We start from the raw sequence: 12744 nt of genomic DNA, 5'->3' as shown, positions 1-12744 counted from the left end.
GCCATAGCACTCTACCCAGGGGGACAGCTTGAGGCTCCGTCTCAAAAAAAAAAAAAAAGAATGAGACTCCTGTCTCTACAAAAAATAGAAAAATTAGCCAGGCATGGTAGCATGCTCCTGCAGTCCCAGCTACTTGGGAGGCTCAGGCTATGATGACACCCCTGCACTCTAACCAGAGCAACAGAGCAAGACCCTATCTCAAAACAAAAAAGAAAAGAAAAAGGAGGCAATGTGGATTACAGAGTTATGTAATGTGAATTATGGAGTTACATAAAACTTTACATATTAGGACACAAAACAAATCTAAAGTATAGACAAATTATCACTGCTGGGTTTTTTCATTCATCCTGAATCTTCCTTTAGCTTTCTAGAACTAAATGTTGGATATTCTAGGCAAGTTCCCATTAGCAACTTTTTTTTAAGCAAAAATTCATTTTCACTGTCTGTGCCTTCTCTCCCTGATACTTTGCCTGAACAATTATAACCAACCCCAACTTTTTACCCTCCTCTAAAGCAGTATTTCCTAATATATTCTCACCAATAAGAGCACCTATGATGTTCCCCCATAGATCCCTCACTTTCAAAGATTTCGCAACTGTATTTATTGAATAATTTTTCTATTTTTAATTATACACTTAACTACCAATCAGAAATCATAATTAAATGAAAACCAGAACTTAGTTGGCCAAATCCAAGCTAGAAACAAAGAAATATAGTATTTTAGTCTTTTGGTGAGCAAAGGCTTAAGTTTTTTGTTTTTTTTTTTTTTTTTTTTTAAACCTCAAGCTGTCCCCCTGGGTAGAGTGCCGTGGCATAGCTCACAGCAACCTCCAACTCCTGGGCTCAAGCGAGTCTCCTACCTCTGCCTCCCAAGTTGCTGGGACCACAGGCGCCCGGCACAACGCCTGGCTATTTTTTTTTCAGTTGCAGCCATCATTGTTGTTTGGCAGGCCCGGGCTGGATTCGAACCCACCACCTTAGGTGTATGTGGCTGGCGCCTTAGCCACTTGAGCCACAGGCGCCGAGCCTGTTTTGTTTTGTTTTTGAGACAGAGTCTCAAGCTGTCACCCTTGGTAGAGTGCTGTAGCATCATAGATCACAGCAACCTCCAGCTCCTGGGCTCAAGCGATTCTCCTGTCTCCACCTCCCAAGTAGCTGGGACTACAGGCACCCACCATGCAGTCTGGCTATTTTTTGTTTGCAACCGTCATTGTTGTTTGGTGGGTATGGGCTGTATTCGAACCCGCCAGCTCAGGTGTATGTGGCTGGTGCCTTAGCCTCTTGAGCCACAGGCACCAAGCCAAAAGCTTATGTTTTATTAGACCTTCTAAAGCACTGAAAATTCTGTTTCAAGGACTCCTGGAATTCCTTCAATCCTAAGAGCTGAGAAAACCCTTTTTCTAACAAAGTTTCTTTCAATCACTTAGCTTACAAATCCATTTAATCATTAGTCTAGAGGGGGTTTTTTGCAGTTTTTGGCCGGAGCCATCTCCCGTATATGGGACCAGTGCCCTACTCCTTTGAGCCACAGGCACCGCCCTAGAGATTTTGTTTTAAACCAATAATTAACTGTAAAACTATAATCAACAATTTAGGGATAGACATTGGTATATGCATAGATAAAACCAGCAAGGAATAGATTGCTCCTAGAATGACCCTTGTGTAAACACCTTGGTCTCATTGCCTTTTCCTCTAGAAATACAATCAACTGGGCTGGAAAACCAGTCTGAAAGAAAGCTCAGCAGGGATCTCAGCTAAAGCAGGAAATTTATGGGTTGGAAAGGAATGAACAAAGCACTTAAGAGTAGAAAGAATAGCTGTGTGGTGCATTTTTATTTCAAAATCAGCATTGAAAGACAGGTTTGGTTTTTGTTTGTTTGAAAGTTGGTGAGCTTGTTCACTGGGGCTAAATGAAACAGCTTTATCAGTTGAGGATCCTGTCACCCTGACAAAGCATTACTGAATGCAGTGAAGCCTGACTTTGGATTCTGGTTTGGTACCCACTCCCCACCCTATCAAGCCCTTAGTTCTCTCTTCCTCAGAAATTTCTATCTGCAGGTATCTGCATAAAAAGTACTTATGGGTCATAATAACAGTGTCAGCAATTGCACCAGATCACTGCAATTTAAAGCCTGAAAAAAATCACATCTCCATTTAAATCACACTAACCCCATCAATCTGCATAAATGATATTGTGATAAACTCAGACATTTAAGATTTCATAAAAAAAATTTAAAATATTTCCTAACAATCTAAAACTGCAAGACAGCAGCTTTTGCTAAAATGCTTTGTGCTCAGCTTGCAATGAAGCTTTCATTCGTAGCAATTATCTTTCAAGAAGCACTTTAACAGTTTGCTCCTCCTTCACATGAATCATCCAGGCCACCAGGTGCAAGAATAGCTTTTATAAATTCAAAACAGTGCCTAGGTCAGTGGTTCTTAGCCCTGGCTGCATATTAACATCATCTGGGTAATTTTAAAAAATAACTATGCCTGGCTCTTTCTAATTAATTGGTCTGGGAAGGGAATTTGGAGTGGTATGTCTTGAAAGCTCCCCAGATTAGTCTAAGGTACAGACCACTAACCTACAAGAATGGCTTGAGCCTGGATTCCGTCAACACGGATTTCTTTTTAGTGTCTTAATCTGAACCAATGGCTGTTAAACACACTCCCTTCAGCCTAAGGACTGCTAGTCGGAAAATACAAAACAAACAAAAAATAACAATTATTTGTTTGGAATTATTCATGAAAAAAATAAAATGTCTCACCTCCATGATCCTTTTCATTAAAGCTACATTCAGTTTTTGCTGTCAGGATAGGTTCTCTCAAGTCATATTTAGTCTCTAAACCACTGAAATGTTCCAGAAATCCCAAAATTTCAGCACCTAATCTCCCAGACAGCCTCCTACACCTTGGACAGCACAGAATTTTTTTTTTTTTTTTTTTTTATAGAGACAGAGTCTCACTTTGTCGCCCTCTGTAGAGTGTAATAGCGTCACAGCTCACAGCACTCTCCAGCTCTTGGGCTTAGGCGATTCTCTTGCCTCAGCCTCCCAAGTAGCTGGGACTGCAGGCACTAGCTACACTGCCCGGCTATTTTTTGTTGCAGTTTTCATGTTGTTTAGCAGGCCTGGGCTGGGTTTGAACCACCAAACTCAGTGTTATGTGGCTGGTGCCTTAACCACAGTGTACAGGCACCAAGCCAGCACATAATTTTTGTCATTTCACATATTTTACCTTTGGCTTTGAAAATTATCGCCAGGTCTACCAATAGGGCCAACACCTTCCTTTTTTTCTAACTTGCAAAGATGCCAAGTCCCTTTTCTCCATAATGCCTTCTCAGCTCATTTCAGCCTCCACGGATTTCTTCCTCATAGGAATTTACAGTCTCTAACACTTTTTTTGTCATCTGTCATACTGCCATTTAACCTTTCAATCATTTCGGGACTTGTGTTTTTGTTGTTGTTGTTGTGGGTTTGTTTTTTGTTTGCAGTTTTTGGCTTGGTCTGGGTTTGAACCTACTACCTCCGGTGGATGGGCCTAGGCACTGCCCTCAGGACTTGTTTTTCTAAACACTTTGGGAACAAGAATTTCTGTTTACACTTTTTTTTTCTTTTTTTGTTTAAGACAGAGTTTCACTATGTGGCCCTCAGTAGAGTGCAGCGGTATCACAGCTCACAGCAACCTCTAACTCTTTGCTTAAGCGATTCTCTTGCCTCAGCCTCCCAAGTGGCTGGGACGACAGACGCCCACCACAATGCCTGGCTATTTTTCTGTTGCAGTTGTCCCTGTTGTTTAGCTGGCCCAGGCCGAGTTCGTACCCGCCAGCCTTGCTGTTTGTGGCTGGCGCCGTAACCACTGTGCCACGAGTGCCGAGCCTGCTTACACTCTTTTTGATATCCCAATTTTCAGAAGAAAGGCTCACAGTATTAGGCCTTCTACTAACAAGTTGTAACTTGCCAAACCTCTCCTCTCCAGCTGTCCACTGAGCTCTCTCCCCAACCCTAAGACGTCCGTTAATCTGACGGATGTCCATCATCCCACCAAGCATTCTCAGATACTATATATGCATTTTGAATCGGGGGATTTTACATCATGCGCCATACAAAACACCTAGACACAAAATTCTTGTCCTTCGCGATGGTTTTTTTGGCTGCTCTGCCCATCTCCTTTATAATTCCTCTTCTCGCCCCTCAAAATCTAAATTACCTGTCTACTAGATAACCTCCATAAACAAGACTTCTTTCCAGAGAGCTCCCACCTCTAACCAGTCCCTTGCCCTCACGGGCCCATTTCTAAACCGCTTTCTCTTTTCTAAGATGGCTGCCCAGAAGACCCAGAGCAAAGTGGGGGGGATTCCACCTGCACAAGGCCCTTCTAGTTCTGGGGGCCAGAGAATGGACCCCTAAGAGAGGACGAGCCAAAGGCGAGCAGACCTAAGAGAAGGGCCCCAGAGGGCCCCAGAAGAGCCGGGCCCCCAAAGGGAAGACCCCCGGGTCCCCCCGCACGTGCATGCACACTGGGCCAGTGCACGTCACAGGAAGTGGGGAGCCGCCCCACCCCCGCGCCCCACCCCCACACGCCGCTGGCGCAGGAAGTGAGCGTTGCTGAGGCTCGGATGTGGGGTGAAGGCGACTGTGGGGAAGAGTGTGTCTGACCGAGGTAGGAAAGAGGTCACCGCCCTGGCTTGGTGCCTCCAAACTGGTCACCTTCCGTGTTGTGAGATGACTTAGCGCGCTGATAGCTTCTTTTTCCCTTTCCCGCCCGTGACTTGGGGCCCTGTGGGCCCAAACGCTGCTGTTTGGCTGGCGGTTCCGCTGCGTCGTCCACTCGAGGGCCTCCCTGGCGCCTTTTCTACATTCTTTTTAAATTAACTACCTTCCCGACCTCCTCCTATTTAGTCCAGGCGCTTAAATCTACTCTGGTTGGTTTGTTTGTTTAAAGGGAAAAATTGATTCTTTTGCTGAAGCTCCGACTTCTGTTAAAGAATTTAACCAATAGCCTCTGACAACGTCCAGGGGCCTAACTGGACGGCTTGGGTGTAGTTTGCCCATTTCACCGTGGTCTAGTCCTAGTGGAAAGGCAAACCTGTTAACAGCTCATGCAGAAAATACTTAAATGGACACAGCTAAGTGATTTAGTCTAATGTAATTCGTGCTTTTGCTCACAACAAATAGGTTGGCTTCCTACAGCTGCTAAATCTGGTGTTCCTTACCCTTTTATGTGCCTTAAAATCAAGAAACATAGTACCTGGTTCTTCCTTCTAAATCTTTTTTTTTTTTATGAAAAAGTATAAAGTAACTGTATAAGTAAAATGTGTCAAAAAGGACAGTCAAGATTTCTTAATTCAAACATGAAAAATATTTTTTAAGACAGTTTCACTGATAATTTTAATAAACAAATGGGCTCTGCAGCAAAAAACTGGAGTTCCAGCTGATCATTTGTATTTCCTAACATAGGTTCCAAGGCTGCTTATGTCATAGAATGGGGGGTTAGGGGGTGTAGAATTGTATGAGGGGCCAAAGGACAGCATGCTCTAGAGACAGCAGCTGTAAGTCCAGACAGTTTTCAGAAGTTTCCATGGGGGTAGTTTTATATAAATTTAGTTTTTTCTCATAATTTTATTTAGTCACAGTGCTCAATGAAGGAGCTCTCTGGTAGAGGAGGATCCAAATTCACCAAACTATTTCTTTTAATCTTTCACATTTCTTACAGATTTATTCCCTTCTGACTGTGTTATCCATAATAGAGACAGTTATTAAGTCCTAACATTTCAGAATTTTCCCTCAGTGCACAGAAGAAACTTAACAAGTTTTGCCATTTTAACCTAGGAATTGGAGGGAGAAGAAGAGAAGGGAAGGATTGCTAGAAAAAGGGAGAATATCAGTGTGGCACTTCTGATCATGTTTAAGTCATAAAAATGATAAATTAGAATATCTCCAAGCATATTGAAAGGGTTAAGTGTATACTATCTGACAAAAGCTTCTAGCATTCCCAGACCCCAGAGGGGAGCAAGATTGGTAACCTGTCCACTGTTTTTAAGAATTTGAGAGGAAAGTGATGCCTGTGGCTCAAGGAGTAGGGCGCCAGCCCTATGCTGGAGGTGGCGGATTCAAACTCGGCCCTGGCCAAAAATTGCAACAACAACAACAACAAAAAAAGAAAAGAATTTGAGAGGAGAGCTTTATAATAATACATATTACTGTGTTGATCCATAAGTTAAATAACACTATTCTTCTATTGTGGCAAGTATTGACTTGCCCCCTCTAATGTTAAATAGCATCAAACCCTAGTAGATGGTGAACAGTGACAGACGCTCAAGTAATAGCACTTAAGAAAGATTAACATGATAGATTGACATCTTATCACCTCCATACAGTCTAAATTTGAACTATAGTATCATATTTAATTTTCGTTAAGTATTGGCAGACCCTAGACATTAGGCAACAGTGTTAAAATATTACAGAGAATAATGCTTAAAAGAGGGAAAAATATTGAGGGGTGGGGGAGAGGAGAATAAGAATTTGTTATGGTGAATGTGATAACTTCAATTATAGAAGTGACTCCACTTCTTAGGGCTATCTTTTGGTACACCTTATTTCTGATTCCCTGAACCATACTTTTTTTTTTCCAGCACTTGGATTCAGCTCCTTTATTTCCAACATGGAAGAAACTTACAGTATGTACTTTTTGTTGCTTTTAGAAAATAAGTTAAATCATTTACATGCAGTTTTATGTCTGACAAGACTTTTAGTGTGCTAGGAAAAAAATTTGAGTTTCTCCCTGAACTCCTGAGGAGGAAAAGTCTCTATGATGCCACAACATAGAGAAGTGCTCAAATTTGAAATAAGATGCTTGAAATTTAAGTAATTTAAGTGATATGAGAAGTCAGAGAGCTTTGAAAAAGCTGCAGTTAGGACACCTCTGTTGAACTACATGTTCATTAAATGAAACACTTTGACTCTTCAGGACTTGAACTTCCCCTTGTACATATGACACAGGGATAGTTACTTCTGTTTTATTTTGAGAGGTAATATGATATACAGAATAATGTTGATGTAAAAAAAAATTTTAGGATAAGAGATCTTGGAAAAGATTCTTGTTTCTCAGGTGACCCAGGAAATCAAAGAGAAGCCCGCACCTAGGCTTCATACAGGTGTAGAACCAAAAAGGACCTGAAAAATCATTTAAATTGGCCGGGCGTGATGGCTCACACCTGTATTCCTAGCACTCTGGGAAGCCAAGGTGGGTGGATTGCCTGAGCTCACAAGTTGGAGATCAACCTGAGCCGGAGCGAGACCACATCTCTAAAAACAGCCCAGTGTGTGGAGGTTGTCTCAAGTCCCAGCTACTTGGGAAGCTGAGGCAAGAGAATCGCTTAAGCCCAAGAGTTTGAGGTTGCTATGACACCACGACACTCTACTGAGGGCAACAAAGTGAGACTCTGTCTCAAAAAAAGAAAAAAATTACTAAAATTATTATAACAGAGAACATAGAGTCTAGATTAATTGATTTGCCCAAGGTTACATAGTTAGAGGCAGAGTCAGAACCTGAATCCTCTATTTTGTTTATATCTGCTACTCAGTAACCACTGTGATTTCTACTCTTTGGTCTTTGAGGAAAACCTGAATTGATGCTTGTGGATGAAACTTGTCAACAAAGGCCTACTTTGTTTTCTGTTTGCTGTCTTCATAATCTTGTTTTAATTAATAAGTACAACTAAAGGCTATTTCAGCTTTATTCTACCTTCTGGTCTTTATTAAATAGCTATAACACAGTGATACTCAAACCTTAGCATGCAGCAGAATTATTTGATGAGCTTGTTAAAGCACAGATTGCTGGGTCTCACTTTTTCTGTTTCAAAAAGATTGGGTCTGGGATCTGAGAATTTGCATTTCGAACAAGTTCCCAAGTGATATTGATGCTATTAAGGACCACACTTTGAGAATCACTGATCTTCCTTAGAAGATGTACATCTCCGGCTTGGGGCCTGTAGTTCAGCGACTAGGGTGCCAGCCACATACACCAGAGTTAGTGGGTTTAAATCCATCCCAGGGGCTTAGCACCTGTAGCTCAAGCAGCTAAAACTCCAGTCACATACACCAGAGCTGGGGGTTTGAATCCAGCCCGGGCCTGCCAAACAATGACAACTACAACCCAAAAATGGCCGAACGTTCTGGTGGGCACTGGTGGTCTCAGCTACTCAGGAGGCTGAGGCAAGAGAATCACTTAAGCCAGGAGTTGGAAGTTGCTGTGAGGTGTGACGCCATGGCACTCTCCCTAAGGCGATAGCTTGAGGCTCTGTCTCAAAAAAAAAAAAAAAAAATCCAGCCCAGGGCCTACCAAACAACGACAACTACAATCAAAAAATAGCTGGGTGTTGTGGCAGGCGCCTGGAGTCCCAGCTATTTAGGAGACTGAGGCAGGAGAATCACTTAAGCCCAAGAGTTTGAGGTTGCTGTGAACTATGACACCACAGCACCCTACCCAGGGCGACATAGTGAGAGTATGTCTCAAAGAATAATAATAATAAATAACATTCCATGGCTCAGCACCTGTGGCTCAAGCGGCTAAGGCGCCAGCCACATACACCTAAGGTGGCGGGTTTGAATCCCCAGCCAGGGCCCGCCAAACAACAACGATGGCTGCAACCAAAAAATGGCCAGACGTTGTGGCGGGCGCCTGTAGTCCCAGCTACTTGGGAGGCTGAGGCAGGAGACTCGCTTGAGCCCAGGAGTTGGAGGTTGCTGTGAGCGTGATGCCATGGCACTCTACCCAGGGGGACAGCTTGAGGCTCTGTCTCAAAAAAAAAAAAAAACATTTCCTTAGGGCTCCCTTGCATGGGGGTATACATATGTGTGTATTTTTTTTCCTGGAAGCTTACTACTCTCTGTTAAATTACAAAGGAACATCTCTCCTTTTTGTCTCTCAGTCCTGTTACTTTTGTTAGCCACAGATTTTTGCTTAAAAAAAAATATTGTCTAGAAATGCACAATCTCAGGCCTCATTCCAGACCCACTAAATTAAAATCTGCATTTTAACAGTCACTTAGTCCTAAGTGATTCAATACCTAGAGAGTGTGTTAAAGGTTGAGAGGTACTGCCTTAGAAGATGCTTGACCTCTTTCCCAAATTGACCTGGGACCCCAACCTTATCTGATAAATGCCTAGAGAACTCTTGTCTTCTCTCTTTGGAATGTACTTCTTAGCTGATGATAAACTTTTGTTGGGCCTCATTCCCTATTTCCATGAAGTTTCCTCTGTTTCTCACCCTGGGTTTTAGCCCCACCCACATTTAAGGAAGAGCTGAGTCTATACTTTTGGAGGAAGCTTGCAAAAAAGACCTACTTTTTTTTCCAAAGTAAATTATATTCCCAGAAAGACAGACAAAATGTTTTAGAGCATTTTGATAGTATTTATTACTGCTTATATACACATACATTAGTATTTATTGCAACTTTAAATACACATACATTTCAAGGCAGCACTCTTAGGTGTCTGTCCAAGAGAAATACTCATACTAGTGCACAAAGAGCTAAATACTATATTGTTAGTCATAACATTGTAGATAATAAAAACTGGAAACAACATAAATGTCCATCAGTAAGGGAATTTAGATTTAAGAATTTAGTACATCCATATGCAGCAACGAAATATTCCTAATATGTACTGGCATGGAGGGAGCACAAAGATGGATTAAGTAAAAAAGAAAAAAGCAAACTGGAAGACAGAAGAAAATCCTGTCACATGCTGCAAAAATGGAGGAAACTTGAAGACATTATACGAAGTGAAATAAGCTAGTCACAAAAAAATACTCTGTTATTTCACATATGTGGTGTATCTAGAACAATCAAACTCATAAAAAGAAAAAATAGAATTGTGGTTGCCAAGGAGTAGAGGGAATGGGAAATGGAGAGTTGATGTTTAAAGAGTTTTGGTATTTGGCTCAGCGCCCATAACACAGTGGTTACAGCACCAGCCACATACACCGAGGTTGGTGGGTTCAAACCTGGCCCAGGCCAGCTAACCAACATTGACAACTGCAATCAAAAATAGCCTGGTGTTGTGGCGGGCACCTGTAGTCCCAGCTGTTTGGGAGGCTGAGGCAGGAGAATTGCTTGAGCCGAAGAGTTTGCAATTGCTGTGAGCTGTGACGTCACAGCCCTCTACCAAGGGCAACATAGTGAGACTCTTTCTCAATAAAATAAAGAGTTTCAGTTTTGCAAGATGAAAAACTTCTGAAGATTGGTTGTACAGCAATGTGAATATATTTAACACTACTAAACTGAACGCTTAAAATTAGTTAACATAAATTTTACATCTTTTATCACAATTAAGGAATTTTTCATTAAAAATACAATTCTTTTAAATCTAGAAAACCAAGTTAGATTAGACCTACAACTTGAAGTACACAAACATTAGTTTACCTAAGTTGCCAGAGACTAAGAAGTGAAGCATTATGATAGGAAGTTCTTACCAATTCTGACGGATGCCACCATCTGGGCAGTATGATGTATATAAATCAGAAGTTACCATCCGATTTGTCAGCTGCTGACACTGCCTAACATTTGATGGTAATGGAATGGATTAAATGAAGGGAAACTAATAAGTTCATCTGTAAACTCACCCTGGGTGTCGTAAAGCTTCAAAAATGTGAAAATATTGTTAGTTACATAGAGCCTGTTGACGTAATAAGCCTGCCTATCCTTTTAGGCTTTTCATTCTGTCCTTAAGGTCACCTTTCTGGCTCATTTGCATCGTGATCATGGTTAGCAGTTGATTCTATGTTTACCACTCTTCCAATGAAACTGTCTGTTTCAATTACCCAATGCCTTCTGATTTTCCTAACAGTCTCCTGGTTTATAAGCTACTTATCAAATGTGAATTGTTTATCTTATTTCACTTTCATCATTGCCTTCAGGGGTGGCAAGAGCATTTTATTAGGTTACTTCTTGTCCTCTTAATATACTCAGAATGTGCTTAATCATTTAATTTCTCTTCCTTAACCAAGCTTGTTAAAATTTGGCATTCAACCTGGGCATCTTGTATAGACTAAGGGTAGTTTTAAATAGAATTTTATGGGAATTCAAGGCCAGCCTGAACAAGAATGAGACCCTGTCTCTACTGGAAAAAATAGGTGGGCGTTGTGACAAGCACCTGTAGTCCCAGCTATTCAGGAGTCTGAGGCAAGAGGATCACTTGAGCCTGAGAGTTTGAGGTTGCTGTGAGCTAGGCTGATGCCACAGCACTCTAGCACAAGCAACAGAGTGAGACTTTGGCTCATAAAAAAGAAATCATCTGTCCACTACTATTTCTCAATTTTTGTAAAACATACCACTGATACACAGTGCTTATCACTTTTTTCATGTCATGGAATAGTAGTAATAGATAAGAATGCTAGTGAGAAGAATTAACTACTCTCAACTCATGTGGTGGGTGAGGGGAATGTGATTTGCAGGTGCACTGGGCCCCCAGATCAATATATTGACATACCAGCAATACACTCCAAGTTCAGCATCCTGGTTGGGAAGCTCTAGTTGGACTAGCTGGAGGGATAGGAATGACCCTGAATTAGCACTTTTTAAAAAAGAAATGAGGATATCATTTTATTTAACTTTTTGTTTTCTAGTAAGGCTAACCAACAATGAAAACAATATACATACTCAGTCAAATATGAACTGAGACCTCACTCCATAATTGCTGGTTCTGCTGTACTTACTACGATTCACTGATAACATAATTTTATCTTCTCAGTTACATTTTTATTTTAAATGTTTAGTCATCTTTTTTTAATCTGAGTTTCTTTTTTAGACTATCTTGTTCTGTTTTTACAGATTCTCTTTAAAAAATAAAATGTAACTCTAATGCTGTAGTTTTATAAGGACCCATTATAGTTTCACTTAATGTATTTTTCTCTCTTTCAGTCGACTCCCTAGACCCTGAAAAGCTATTACAATGCCCCTATGATAAAAACCACCAGATCAGGGCCTGCAGATTTCCTTATCATCTTATCAAGTGCAGAAAGGTAAGGGTATTACTTTCATAATTTTGCCCTCCAATGTCCTCCTGAGTTCTTTTTTAAAAAGCTAGATTTTCTAAGCATGAAATAATTGTGTTAAAAATGTTTTAATTGAATGTAGAATTGTTTGGGAATCTCCCAAATGTTAAATACCAACATTTATAGAAAGGAGTTGGTTTGTTCCTTAGAGTGCATAAATTTTCTTAGTTTTCTTCCTCCTATCTGCTGATGAAGCACCCTTTATAAACAGCATCTCTAAGCCAGATGCAGGGTCTCACACTTTTAATCTTAGCACTTTGGGGGGCTGAGGTGGGAGGATCGATTGAGGCCGGGAGTTTGAGACTAGCTTGAGCAATATGGCAAGACTCTGTCTTTATATAAAATACAAAAAATTAGCCAGGTGTAGTGGTATGTGTTCTGTAGTCCCAGCTACTGGGAAATCTAAGTCTTTCTGAGAAAGATTGCTTGAGCAGAAGAGTTTGAGGTTGCTATGAGCTATGACACCACAACACTGTACCAGGGCAACAGAGTGAGACTCTATCTCAAACAATAAAAAATAAATTTTTAAATTGCTGGTATATTTGCCATGAGATTTGTATAATATTAAACACTTCATTTTAAAATAAGGAGTTGGTCAGCAAAGTAGACTTTATCATTTGGGTTTATCCTTAGTGAAATAGCGAAAATAAAGGTCAAATTATTTAGAGCCTCACTTCAGGCATCAGT

At 41.0% G+C, this 12744-nt stretch overlaps 1 protein-coding gene across 1 annotated transcript in view; it reads left to right on the top strand.

Moving 5' to 3' along the window:
* The first annotated feature begins 4609 nt into the window (after window positions 1–4609).
* The window catches only part of GTSF1 (gametocyte specific factor 1), a 17683-nt gene continuing 9548 nt past the window's right edge, over window positions 4610–12744 (top strand). The window contains exons 1-3 of the mRNA XM_003790464.1: window positions 4610–4662; window positions 6635–6679; window positions 11924–12024. Coding sequence (XP_003790512.1) covers window positions 6664–6679; window positions 11924–12024 — 117 coding nt within the window. The 5' untranslated portion in view covers window positions 4610–4662; window positions 6635–6663. The remainder of the gene's footprint in view (window positions 4663–6634; window positions 6680–11923; window positions 12025–12744) is intronic.

The sequence above is a fragment of the Otolemur garnettii genome, unplaced genomic scaffold (assembly GCF_000181295.1).
Source record: "Otolemur garnettii isolate 467f Iridium unplaced genomic scaffold, OtoGar3 scaffold00043, whole genome shotgun sequence".
NCBI lineage: Eukaryota > Metazoa > Chordata > Mammalia > Primates > Galagidae > Otolemur > Otolemur garnettii.
This window is presented reverse-complemented; position numbering and strand designations above follow the sequence as displayed.